The sequence below is a fragment of the Balaenoptera acutorostrata genome, chromosome 15 (assembly GCF_949987535.1).
Source record: "Balaenoptera acutorostrata chromosome 15, mBalAcu1.1, whole genome shotgun sequence".
NCBI lineage: Eukaryota > Metazoa > Chordata > Mammalia > Artiodactyla > Balaenopteridae > Balaenoptera > Balaenoptera acutorostrata.
Genome location: NC_080078.1, coordinates 63,070,923 through 63,084,911, shown reverse-complemented (window position 1 = coordinate 63,084,911; position 13,989 = coordinate 63,070,923). Strand labels below are relative to the sequence as shown.

The window sequence follows — 13,989 nt, the reverse complement described above, 5'->3', positions numbered from 1 at the left end:
AACCAGGAATGTGGACAGCTTCTAGAAGCTGGAAAAGGCAAGTACACAATTGTCCCCCAGAGCCCTGCCAACCCATCTCAGACTCTGACCTATGGAACTGTAAGACAATAAATTTGTTTTGTTTTAAGCCATCAAGTTTGTGCTAATTTGTTACAGAAGCCATAGGAAACTAATACAGCCAGCAAGTATTTGGGGGCAGTTAGAAAACTGTGAGCACTGAACCCCACTTCTCTTTGCCAGTCCTTCCCCCTTTGACTTGACATCGAGCAAAAGGCAAATATTCAGAAATTGGCAGGACAAGTCAACCTGTTAGTAAAACCTTTAGCATTCAGATCTTTTATTTAAATATTGATTTCATTATTTTTAAAGTTCTCCATCCAAACCACAGCTGTAACTGGAATCCAGCTGTCCCAGGCAATAGAAATATCAACCGGGGGTGTCCTGAGATTGGCAGATTGTGGGTTGCTAGAGTCAAAAAGAGATTGTCCAGTCCAACCCACCCACTTGACAGATGAGGAATGGTGGCTGGAGAGAGGCTGGGTGTCTGGGAGTGGGAAGGGTGAGCGGGTGCTGGGCAGATGGCCCTGGAGCCACCGCGCAGGCGTGGCCTCAGTGCCTGGCCCCGCCTGGCCGCCCCCCCTCATGGCTGCTGTTGGTACTGGCTCTCGGTGGCCGTGTAGAAGTCATCCAGCACACTCTGGATATATTCGAAGGTGGGCCGCTCCTCGGGGCGGTTCTTCCAGCAGCGAGTCATGATGTTGTAGAGCTCCTCGGGGCAGTGCTCTGGTCGAGGCATCCGGTACCCCCGCTCCAGTGCCCGGATCACCTCGGGGTTTGACATCCCTGAGAAGGAGCCATGGAATTGAAAAGGGAGGGATTGGGGTTGGGGTGGCAGACACCGTTGCCTCCCCAACAACCATCACTCCCCACCTCCCCATGGGAGCTGAGCTCCTCCCACTGTGAAAGCCAGGTATCCCTTCCCCAGCCACCCCTGCAGCGAGGGCAGGGGCCTGGTGCCCAGTTTTGGCCAATGGAGCTGATGGGGAGACTCCCAGGAAACTTTCAGGCAAGGTTTTTCTCCCTTATGAGAAAAGAGGCTTTGGAGGACACACCCTTCCTCCTTCCTTTGGACACTGACACAATGTGATCTTCGGAGCTGCAGCAGCCATCTGACCACATGGGGAAGACAATCACAGAGGAACCAACCCAGAGTCCTAAGAGCCTTTGAGCAGCTGAACTGACCAGTCACCAGTGCCAGACTCCTTACTCTGGGGAATAATAACTTACTTATTGTTTCCACCACTCTTAGTCTGATAATTTGTTACTTGCAGCCTAATGCATCCTAATGGATACAGCATTCCATAACCCATTGCCTGGTTTTTATTGGTGTACCCTCAAGATAAAACAGTCAGGTAGCTAGACTCAGTGTCACCCTATGAGTGGGAACATTTCTTTGTTCAATTAAAGTTTATGTTAGTTATCCTCAAGAACAACCATTTAAACATCTATGATCCCCAATTTTATATTACCAGTCTTGAACACCAAACATATTCATAGATCCAAGTGCTTCCTTGAACATCTTTACTTGGATGTCTACAAGTCACCTCAAATTTAACAGGGCTGAAACAGAATTCTTGAATTTCTATTCCCAGACCATCATGCACCCAGTTGCTCAACCAAAACAAGGAGACTCATCCTTGATTCTTCTCTCTCCCTCACCTTCCACATCAGTAAGTCCCATCCTTTCTTCTTAAAAAACACAGCACCAACTCATCAACTTATATCTGTTACGACTGTGACCACTGCCTGTGCCATTGCTGGAGGAGAGATGGAGCTCCCACCATCTCCCCAGCCCTGATCCACTCTCCACGCTAAACCAAAGCATCACTTAAATGTGGAAATCAGATGATGCCACTTCCCTGCCTAGAATCCTCCAATAGCTTCTGTACACTTGGACTAACACCTATAGGATTCACCATGACTATGGATCCTGCCTGACTGGGCCCCTGCCAAGCCCCTCATGTACCATCTGCTCTCATTCCTTGTCTCCAGCTACCTGGCTTCCTTGCTATTCTTCAGGCACACCGCAGGCCCTGAGAGCTGGCAGTGCCTTCTACCTGGAATCCTTTCCCCAGATCTTCACTCAGCTGGCTTTCCGCTCAAATATGACCTGCTCTGACAGGGCTTCCTGTCCACAGGAGGCCCCTGACACTCCCTCTCCCACGCCCCTGCTTCATTTTCTTCTCCGCAGTGATCTCCACTGAGAGTGTGTGTCTGTTTAGTGTGTGTTCCTCCAGGCTAGAACGTGAGCTCCTGCTGAGCAGGGACCTTGTCTCTTACTGTATCCTTCATGCCTAACACACAGTAGGAATTTGATAAATACTGATGAGTGAACCAAGTGTCTACACCTTTTCTTTTTTTTTTTTTAATATATTTTTTAAATTAATTAATTAATTAATTAATTTTTATTTTTTGGCTGTGTTGGATCTTCGTTTCTGTGCAAGGGCTTTCTCTAGTTGTGGCAAGTGGGGGCCACTCTTCATCACGGTGCACGGGCCTCTCACTATCGCGGCCTCTGTTTTTGCGGAGCACAGGCTCCAGACGCGCAGGCTCAGTCGTTGTGGCTCACGGGCTTAGTTGCTCCGCGGCATGTGGGATCTTCCCAGACCAGGGCTCGAACCCGTGTCCCCTGCATTAGCAGGCAGATTCTCAACCACTGCGCCACCAGGGAAGCCCTACACCTTTTATTTCTAATCTTCAAAACCACTTCTGCAAGGTAGTTGACATCATTACCTATAATTTTTACAGATGAAGAACTAGGGTAGAAGTCAAGTGGATTTCCCAAAGTGTAATAGTTGATGGGGACAGGATTAAAACACAGGACTATTTACTTAAAAAGTCAGGGACTCTTTATATCCACCTTGCCTCCTCTCCCCAGTGTTCTGGCTACAGATACCCTAGGATACATCCCAACTGAAAAGGAACAGAGAACAACTTTATTTACTGAGTCTCAGGCAATCTACATGTCGGGTATATCTTTGTATACCCTATGATCTGCTCAGTGTAGGGTGCTGCCCATAGGCATGGGGATAAATTCATCCATTTGACGAATAGTTACTAGACACCCACTATGAGCCAAGCACAAACGTAGGCAGTGCAGATGCACCAGTGAGGAATACAGAAACGATTTCTGGCCTCACAGAGCTCAGAGTCTGATGGAGAAAATATCAAATGAATATATAGTTATCAATGGTGATGAATGCTGTGAATGAAACAGTATAGGGTATTGTGAATGAGAATCACAGGGACATGTATGGTACTTTAGATCAGAGGTCCCCAACCACCGGGGCGTGGACCAGTACAGGAACTGGGCCACACAGCAGGAGGTGAGCGGCGGGTGAGCAAGCAAAGCTTCAACTGCTGCCCGCCATCGCTCCCCATCCCTCGCATTACCGTCTGAACCGTCCCCCCCCCATCCCTCGCATTACCACCTGCGACACCCTCCCACCTCCATCCGTGGAAGAACTGTCTTCCGCGAAACCAGTCCCTGGTGCCAAAAAGGTTGCTGCTTTAGATGGCTGGGCGGTGGTGTACAGCATGAAACGAAGCGGGACAAGTAGGCAGGGGCTGGATCATGAAGGACCTGCAGGCCACAATTAGGAGTTGGGATTTTGTCCTAATTATGCTGGGAGGCCATTAAAAAGTTAGAGGTGGAGAAAGGAAAAGATCTGGTTCACAGTTTTAGAAAAATCCCTGTGGTCTCAGGTGGAGAAAGGCCTGTTAGAGAGATGGGAGACTGATTAGGGGGCAACTGCACCAGCGAGGTGAGGGAGGATGTTGGCCGGGTGTTGGTGGAGACTGTGGAGTTAGAAGTGGGCCGACTTGGGATGTTTTGGAGTCAAATGGCCAGAACCCTGTGACTTCTTGGATGTGGAAACGGATGCGAGAACAGGAAGGGCCAAGCAGGCTCCCAGATTTCAGGCTTAAGAAACTGGATGGATAATGGAGGCTTTAACTGAGATGGGGCAGGCGAGGGGAAGTTGGGGGTGAGGGCCAAGAACTCAGTCTGACATAGAGAACAGACTGGTGGTTGCCGAGGGGGAAGGGGTTGGGGGAGGGATGGAGTGGGAGGTTCGGGTTAGCAGATGGACGCTTTTATATATAGAAAGGATAAACAACAAGGTCCTACTGTACAGCACAGAGAACTATATTCAATATCCTATGATAAAACATAATGGAAAAGAATATTAAAAAAAAGAATGTGTATAACTGAATCACTTTGCTGTACAGCAGAAATTAACACATTGTAAATCAACTATACTTCAATAAAAATATTGATAAAAATCGGGACTTCCCTGGTGGTCCAGTGGTAAAGAATCCACCTTACAATGCAGGGGACGTGGGTTTGATACCTGGTCAGGGAACTAAGATCCCACACGCTGTGGGGCAACTAAGCCTGTGTGCCACAACTACTGAGCTCGTGTGCCTCAACTAGAGAGCCCCCGTGCCGCAAACTACACACCCCACGCGCTCTGGAACCCGCGTGCCACAACTAGAGAGGGAAAACCCGCAAGCCACAATTAGAGAGAAGCCCGCGCACCACAACGAAGAGCCCGCACGCTGCAACGAATGATCCCGTGTGCCTCAAAGAAGACCCGACGCAGCCAAAAAAAAAAAAAAAATTGATAACAATAGATAACAAACAAACAAACAAAAACTCGGTCTGAACGGCCGCATTGACAAGAGAAGGGAGCCAGGCTGGGCCCTGGAAGCAGCCCCAAGCTGATGTTCCCTCTCCTACCTGGGTAAGGGATCCGGCCGTAGGTGACGATCTCCATCAGCAGGACACCAAAGGACCAGACGTCTGACTTGATGGTGAAGGAGCCAAAGTTGATGGCTTCAGGAGCTGTCCACTTGATGGGGAACTTGGCCCCTGGGGTTTGGACGGAGCAGAGTGAGGGTGAGTCTGGAGAGCAGTCAGGGCTGGGTCTCTGCTGGGCAAGGGAACAGGACAGTGGTACAGCTGCCAACATCTGCCCCCTGCAGAACTGTGACTTCCCTCAATCTGGCCTCCATGGAAGCAAGAAACATCCATCCTGAGGACAGATGGCTAAAGTGGGGAGGAGTGGGCCGAGGCGCCTGGGGTGTGTCTGGGAACTCACTCTCTGGGGCCACCTCATTGATTCAGCTGATGTCCTGGTGAACTACAACTCCTGAAGAGTGGAGTCCTAGAGGTCACAGGATCCTTGGGGACAGCAGAACTTCAAGGGACTTTGAGACCAGGTCACATCTGATGCCTCCGCCCCCTAACCCCCCGCAATGGGGGAAGGGAAGATTTCGGCTCTTGGCCTCTGAGGTTTCCCCCGTCACTGGGTGTCTCCCCTTCTAGTCCTCCCCTCCTTGCCTCTGGTCTGGAATGGGTTTAGTTAACCTTTGGTGAGTGATTTCTATCATAATTCCACTGTGGTTGGGGAATGTGGTGTAAAGGATACATGTTCTTTGGAGTTTGTTGAGACCTGTTTTATGATTTAGTACATAGTCAAGTTCTGAAAATGCTCTATGTTTTTTCTTTTTTTCCCCCATCCCTTCCTTCCTTGGGATTGAGAGAGTTTTTTTATTCCTGCTTATCCTCTCTTGGTTTAGAAGACTCTATTCTTTTAGTGGTTGCCCTAAGTTTACATTTTTTTATTGTGTCATAATAAACATGAAATAAAATGTACAAATCTTTCATACACAACTTGATGCATTTTATATATGTATATCCCTTTGTAATCACCACTCAGATCAATATATAGGACACTTTCTCAGAAGTGTTCCCTCCAGCCCCCTCTCTGTCAATACCCCCCCAATCCAGGTAGCTATTATTCTGATCTCTAGCACCATAAATGAGCTTTGCCTGTTTTTTTTGTTTGAGATACATTCACAGACCATATAATTCACCCACTTAAAGTATACAGTACAATGGTTCTTAGTATATTCACAAAGTTGTGAGTTTTAAAATATTTTCATCATACACCCCAAAACCATAGCAGTCACTATCCATTTCTTGCCAGGTCCCCACCCCAGCCCTAGGCTGGAGTTAATCTACTTTCTGTCTGTAGATTTGCTTGTTCTGGGCATTTCATATAAATGGAATCATATAATACGTAGTCTTCGTGTCTGGCTTCTTTCGCTTAACACGATGTTTTCAAAGTTTATCCATGTTTAGGGTGTATTAGTACTTCATCCCTTTTATTATGGCCAAATGATATTCCATTGTATGTCTATATCCCATTTTGTGTATCAGTTGATGGACATTTGGGTTGCTTCCACTTTTGGGTTTTTAAGAATAATGCTGCTGTCAACCTTCACATGTGTGTTTGCCTGTTTCTGAATTTTATATAAATGGAACTATCCAGCATCTACTTTTTTGTCTGATTTCTTTTATTTCGATATTATGCCGTGAGAGTCATCCTTTTTTTTGCGTGTGTCACTGGTTCGTAAGTTCTCATCGTTACATAATATTATATTCTGTGAACATACCACAATTTAAATATCATTCTACTATTTGTGGACATTTAGATTCTTCCCAGTTTTTGTCAACTACACATAACGTTGCTCTTACCCTTAATTTCAACATGACTTGACTAACCCAATCTACAACCGATCACTGTCACTGGGGGAGACTCTGCAGACCAAGACACTATGTCGAGAAGGAGTCCGTCCAGCTTCATGACTCACAGCTGATACTGGGACAGACCTTTGCATTTTTACCAATCACTTTCACAGGTGTTAACTGTCAACAGTCACGACCCCCCCAAGTGGGCTCCACGGGGCCCTCGGCAGCATCCCCTACCTTCCCGAGCTGTGTACTCGTTGTCCTCTATGATCCGCGCCAGGCCGAAGTCAGCAATCTTGCACACCAGGGACACAGACACCAAGATGTTGGCGGCTCGGAGGTCTCGGTGGATGTAGTTCCTCTGCTCGATGAAGGCCATGCCTTCTGCAATCTCCACCCAAAACAGAGACACCCTTACCCTCAGATCTGGCCCAGCCCAAGGTGGGTCTCATCCAAAAGCAGAAGAGAAATGTCCAAGTGTGAGAAAGCTGGAAAATATGTGCGCCAGCTCCCCCCCTTTTTTTGTGGGAGGGTCCTGGGCTCAGGTTGGCATTTCTCTGTCTACCCGGGATCCTCAGGGCCTGGGCCAGTTTGGGGCTTCTCTAGAGTTCCAAGACTTCCCAAGAACACTTTGAGGAAAAAGTGTTATTTCTCCAAGGACCTACACACACACAAACCAGGATACTTCGACGGGCTTTCATCCCCAACCCCACTTCTGGGAACAACCTAGGCTCACATAACATTCTGCTGTACCTCTTATGCCTCCTTCACCCCCAAGCCTGGGTAGGGAAAATTCCTTTATTCATTCAACAAATATCTACTGAGTGTCTCATGGGTGCCAGACATATTGCTTGAACAGGTGGGGAGCCAGGAAAGTCCCTGCGGGTGGTAATAAGTACCATAAAGAAAGGATAAAGCAGGTAATAGGACACGAAGTGTAGAGGGCTGTTTTGGATTGGATGGTCAGGGAAGGCTGCTTTGATGAGGTGAAATTTTAGGAAAGATCTGAGTGATGATAAAAGTGTGTCAAATAAGAGCATTCCTGGCAGAGAGAACATCAGGCACAAAGGTCCAGAAGTAGGAGTGAGCTTGGGTATTCATAGAACAGGTGGCTGATCAGAAGTTGCCAGAGGGAAAGTGGGGGAAGTTGAGGTTGTTAGGGAGGCTGCTGATTGGGAAGAACCTTGTAGGTTAGGAGAGGCAGTTGGGTTGTATTCTAAGCATAAAGGGAAGAGAGAAGTCTTAGAGCAGGAGAGTGACATTGTCTGATATATATTTTAATGTCATCATGGCTGCTGAGTGCATAATGGACTGTGTGGAGGATTCTTTTTGTTTTTTTTTTGAATTTTTGAATTTTATTTTATTTAATTTTTTATACAGCAGGTTCTTATTAGTTATCCATTTTATACATATTAATGTATATATGTCAATCCCAATCTTGTGTGGAGGATTCTTATTCACAGTGGGACCTTGGAAGCCTGACAGAAAGATGTGGGATTTTTCCTTAGAAACGTTATCCACTTACAAGGGTTTGTGCATTAACCCTCAGAAACAGGCTTATGACTAACCCTCAGAAACTCAGAAAATAGCATTTATAGTTCATAAACTGGACTTCAATGTCCTTGAGGCAGGCGTTTTCACCATTTCTGTTGTACAGAGGAGGGACACATTTTCTAGATCACACCACCAGGGAGATTCTGACTCAAACCTGTCTGTGGATTTCCACTTCCCGTACCCCAAGCTGCCTCTAGTTACCCAGGACTCCAGTGCTCTGGAGAACTGCAGCTGGGTGCAATCTGGTGAGATTATTTGGGGAGGTGGGACTTCGGGCCAGACCAAACCGAGACACAAGCCTGTTCAAAGTCTGAGGCAAGTGGATGGTGCACTTGTGGAAAGTGGCCAGCAGGGAGCACCTGTGGCCATTGGAACTGAGGTCTGAGGCTCCAGGCTTTCCAACAAAGACGTGAGACTTTTTTTTTTTTTTTAATTTTTAACTAGACTTTCTGATTTTGTTTGTGGTAAGGCAGAGTCTTGACCTGGGGGTGTGGAAAATTTATAAGGAGTTCCTCGACCGAACAGTTAACAACAGCTGTAACATTAACGGTGGACGTTGTAGCTTATTCACTAATCATAAGATAATACTTAACAAACTTAAATAGCATTTACTCTCTGCTTTGGGGGAGGTACTATTGATATCAGCACTGTTTCACAGGTGAGAAAACTGAATCCCAGAGAAATAATTAACTGGCCCAAGTGGAGACCAGGACTGGAAATCTGACAGCCGTGCTCAGGGTCTGTGTCCATTACTCTACTTGAATGTTTGGCACAGAGCAGGCACTAATGCTGGTCGTTACCATTTTTCAGTACCTAGGGACAGACTCTCATGTTATGGATTTGCACATGAGCACATGAGCTCAGTGGGGCAGGTGGGACTAACTCCACTCAGGAGACAGCAGATGAGAATGCCTAGGTGACTCTGGGGTTGGACCAGCTCAATTTGAGCCCCACATCTCTGTGATCTCCAAGCAAACTACTTTAACCCTCTGTGCCTCACTTTTCTTCTCTGTAAAATGGGGACAATAGAACCTTCTTCCAAGGGGTCATGTGAGGATTAATACTCTAAGTCTACATCAGGGCTTAGAACAGAGTCTGGCATATAATTATTCACTTCAACAGTGGCTATAATGGTCCCTGTTGAGGAAAGTGGCCCTCAGAAAGGTTAAGCAATTTGCTCAAAGCTACACAGGCAGAGCTGGGGTCAATAGCAAAACTCTACGTGATTCCTAAGCCCATGTGTATATAGTGGTTCTTCTCAAGGGTTTGTCAACTGAACAAATAGTGGATAGGTTGACTGGGTTCAGGGTTGGTCTACGAATTGGGGGTTGATGAGGTGGTGAGATTTCATGCCCACCAAGTGGGCTGCCATGATGTCAGGCATTGTTACTGGGTTTGCTTCTCAGAGTATCAGGGAATCACAGAACCAGCTGGAAGGGCCTGTAGGGATATCCCAGCTCAGGGCTCTTCAAACTGAATCCAATTGATACCTCAAGGTCATGTTGGAGTTGGAGGGACAAAATAAAGGCCACCTGCTTCAATCAGAGCAGCTCTGTTTTGATCTATTTTAAAGTATTCAGCTGCTCTATAAGATTCATTTGACCAACTGAGTTATGGCTTAAAAAAAAAAAAAGAAAAAGCTTTCAAACTTGAAAACCACAGAGATGGTCCAATTCCCTCATTTGACAAATAGAGGGACCAAGACCCAGGGCGGATCCGAGGCTCCACAGCCAGTTGGCGACAGGGCTGGGCAGCCTCCACTGACTGCGCCCACCGGCCTCTCTAGTCTGGAAGTGAAGATCAGGCCACCAGGTTGACGCCTTCCTGTCCCTGGGCTCTGAGTGTACCTCTGCTCCTTGATGCACAAGGGCCTGGAACCTCTTTCCCTCCTGTGGCTTCTGTTTTCCTGTCTGTGCCATGAGGAGAGTGGTTCTTGCCCCAGTCCGTGAACCTCTACCCAGCAGTTTCTGCCAGTTTGATGGTTATAATTTAGCAACAGGCCAGACTATTGTTTCCCCGGGGCAGCGCCCACTGAAGGGAAAATGCCAGGTCTTGATTTCCATAGTCCTCTGGCATTCCAGGCTCTGAAAGGTAAAGTCTTTTATTACACCTCTGCCCACCCCCCCCCAGGATTTGCATACTCAAATGAGCTCTGCCTTAGGCATCTCCAGAAGGCCCAGCCCTAGGCCCAGGTGCCCCTCTCCCTTAACACCTTCCAGGCTGCAAGCCACAGCCCCTTCATTTTTGCCAGGCCCAGGCTCCAACTGACCAGGCTGAGCTCTTGTTTTGCCCTTTGGGCTTTGGCACAGGCTGCTTCTTCTGCCTAGAATACCCTTCCCTCTCCTCTTCATCTGCCTAACTTCTACTCATCCTTCAGGGCTCAGCCTAGAGACCGCTTCCTCTGGGAAGCCTTCTCAGATTGCTCCTGGACTGGACTAAGTGCTCCAGCCGTGTACTCCCATAGCAGACTTTTCCTCCCCTGTTTTCCCACAGATAGGAGAGAATGAGAGGCTAGGAGTAAAAAGCACTCAGGCTGGGGGTGAGAAGAGCTGTAGAAAGTGAAGGGAAGATGAGAAAGAAAATGGGGTTTTAAGAAGTGTTTCTGTGATTTATGGACATTATTAATTTTGCTGGATGCTGCATTCTTTTGGCACTGAGCCAGGACCACTTGGGTCCTGGCTCTCTAAGAGATTCAGTTGTTTAGTAAGTGTAAACCCTGGGAGGACAGCAATACTTTCCATTTTGTTCACTGCTGTATCCCCTAAAAGTAACATAGTAATTTAGGCAAGCTGCTTCACCTCACTGGGCCTTAGTTTCCTCATCTGTACTTCACTGCATCTCTATGCCTCAATTTCCTGTTCTGTAAAATGGAGTGACAATTACGTATCTGTGGCCGGACTATTACATCAGTGGCTTCCAGTGAACCATGCCTCCTGGGACTCATGCTCTTGTGCAGTCCCTCCCACACTGACCGAGGGCTGGGCATGTGACTTGCTTTGGCCAAGGGGACATTAGTAAGCACGATGCAAGCGGAGCTTGCTCATTTACGGCTTGGTCCCTTAGAAGATTCCCTCTTGGAACCTCGCCGCCAGGATGTAAAGGAGCTCTGGTTGGCTTATTGAGTGACGTGGGGCCACTGGAGAGAGACTTGGAGGATGAGCCACCATCTCGGACATTCTAGCCCCAGGCAAGCTCTCAGCAGAATGCATCCACAAGAGGAACCTCAGTTTCACCACGCGGAGCAGAAAAACCACCCAGCCAACCCCAGTCAACCTCACAGAATCATGGGAAATAATACATTGTTGTTTCAAGCTACTAAGTTTTGGAGTGGTTGATTACAAAGGAATAGATAACAAAAATCTTACCCTAGCAGGTTGATGTGAGGACTACATGAGTTAGTACATAGAAGGCACATATAAAAAGCATACTTTAATCCTGAGCACTCAATAAATGTTAGCTATTATTATTGTTATTACTATAGTATGTGATCAATAAACATTTGTTGAAGAGATAATTGACTTCCTGTTCCCCTCCCCCAACTTCCCCATTAGACTCTCACCTGGGCTGAGAAGTCGATGAGTTTTGGCAATGGCTGCTTGCTGCCTTCTTCACTTTTCAGGAAGTCCAGCAGGCTGCCTGTGTCGGGGAGGGGGAAGCAGCATTTACTACTCTCAGGACTTTAGTGTGTGGTTAAGATCGTTCATAGTGATGGATTTAAATAAAAGTATTTACTGCTCCTAGTGTTTGAGAAACAGAATTTGGGCGTTTGGAAAACGACTTTGTGATTGCCAGACTGGTTCCTTGACTGAGACAGCTTTCTGAGCCTGGATGACCGGCGGCATGGTTTTATAAGGCTGGCATAATTGTGTGTTTAGAAAATGATAAAAGCTTTGAGATTTTGAATCATTCTAAATGGAGGTCATGTGAGATGTTTCTGTATACAGAAAAATGGGCAGGGATTGAAAATGATTGGGAAATGGTGGCCTAAAAAAAAACAATCCCTGAGACGTCCTGGATTGTGTGTAGGCAGGGTTGGGGCAGCCTGGAACGGATGCTTTGTCAACTCTTAAGGTTGACAAAGGTCTTAATGCTTTGACTCTCTTTTCTGGAGCATTGGTCCAGCTAGGGAAGGTGGCTGATGGTGGGGGGGGCGGTGGTTTAGGGAGTCACGCCAGGCTCTAGGGCTCACAGTGAACCCCTAGAAGCCTCTTCTCCTATCACCCAGAGGGATTCTGGCCCTACCCGCTCGCCCAGGGGCCCATGTGCTCCCCTTCTCCTGGCATCCCCCTAACATGATTTCACCCCCTTAAACAGGAGGGTGGGGTGGGTGGATATGAAGATGATCAGTGAGTTCGTGTCAGAAGAGCTCCTGGCCAGACTGGGGAAATCTTGAAGGCAAGAACCTTGACAGAGTCACCTTTGACTCTGCAATTGACCAGGAGGAGCCACAGCCTGCATCCCCAGCTCCCAGCATGTGGCACCTTTGGCCATGAACTCTGTGATGATGTAGATGGGCTCCTCCGTGACCACGGCATGCAGCTTCACCAGCTTGTCATGCTGCAGAGTTTTCATCACGTTGGCTTCTGCCAGGAACGCCTCCACAGACATGCTCCCGGGCTTCATCGTCTTCACGGCCACTTTGGTGTGCTTGTTGTAGGTGGCTGGAGTGGAACAGGGAGCAGGAAAGGTGGTCAGGACCCACTGCTCTTTCCCCACAGTTCTGGAAGACCCGGGTGCAGACCTGCCTCCTCCAGGACACCTTCCCTGCCCATCTCAGCCCTTAGAGAGAGAAGGGGAGACATGGGCTTTGGCCTCAGACAGATGTGGGTTGGAGGGCCGGTTTACCACTTCCTAGCTGTGTGCCCTTGGGCAAGTCACTTAACCTCTCTGAACTGTGGTTTCCTCATCTGCAAAGGCTCTTTCAGGGATTAAAGAATAACCTTAAAACATCACTCAGATTATGTCACTCACTCACACACCTACCTTTGTTTTGTCAGACATCCATACACATATTATCTTTGCTTAAAATGGTTTATTTAACTTAACACTGCTCTCAAAATAAATGCCAGTTTCATCATGGTCCACAAGGCCCTGCATGATCTGGCCTTGCCCACCTTGCCTCATCATCCACCAACAACCCCCTTGCCTTTTGTGCACCAATCAGCCTGCGTATCATTCAGTCCCTCAAGCGGCCAACTCCCCCTCCCACCACAGGGACTTTGCACATGCTGTTCCCTCACCTCACCCTACCCCTTCCCTGCTTCATCTTGTTGATCTTGTAAATCTCATTTTTGCTTGTGTTTCCATGTTTGCCTTGGCTGCCAGGAAGCTCTAATCCAGAGTTGAGGTCTTCCTGTAGTAAGAGTCTAAGGCCTCATATAATATTTTTTGTTTTCCAACTTCATCAGCCCAATCTGTCTTACCTTCCTCTCCATACTTTCTCTGCCACATTCTCTTATTCAGTGCCTGGCACATAGCAGGCTCTCAATAAATATAGCTAAAATACGTGGATTTTAAACTTATTTTTTTCTGGCTGAATTGTTTGCATCTCTGTAAGTTGTCTTCCCTCCCATTTGGAACGTGGTGGAGTATAAACACAGTGGGGGCACCAGGCACTGGGCCAGGCATCGTGTCTCACCCACAGTTCTGCAAAGCAGGCTTTGCTATTCTTAGGTTATTAGAGGCAGGACAGCAGGGGTGGAATATGACTTTTTGGTGCCCCACAATGCCCTAGCATGGCACTGGGCACGCGGCAGGTGCTCAGAACAGCTTGTTCATCAGCTGCCAACACTGAACTCACCTGGAAATCTCCAAGTTATACTTTCTCATTCTTTTTT

At 47.5% G+C, this 13,989-nt stretch overlaps 1 protein-coding gene across 6 annotated transcripts in view; it reads right to left on the bottom strand.

The window, feature by feature from the left end:
- Positions 1–335: 335 nt before the first annotated feature.
- The window catches only part of HCK (HCK proto-oncogene, Src family tyrosine kinase), a 40,933-nt gene continuing 27,279 nt past the window's right edge, over positions 336–13,989 (bottom strand). For 4 of the 6 annotated variants that reach the window (XM_007193301.2, XM_007193302.2, XM_057530173.1 and 1 more), the window contains 5 exons: positions 12,634–12,813; positions 11,712–11,788; positions 6,836–6,989; positions 4,802–4,933; positions 336–843 (listed from right to left, as the gene is read on the bottom strand). In XM_007193301.2, coding sequence (XP_007193363.1) covers positions 641–843; positions 4,802–4,933; positions 6,836–6,989; positions 11,712–11,788; positions 12,634–12,813 — 746 coding nt within the window. In that variant the 3' untranslated portion in view covers positions 336–640. Of the gene's footprint in view, positions 844–4,801; positions 4,995–6,835; positions 6,990–11,711; positions 11,789–12,633; positions 12,814–13,989 lie in introns of those variants that run through there. The other 2 variants (XM_028169341.2, XM_028169342.2) reach the window with 2 other exon arrangements.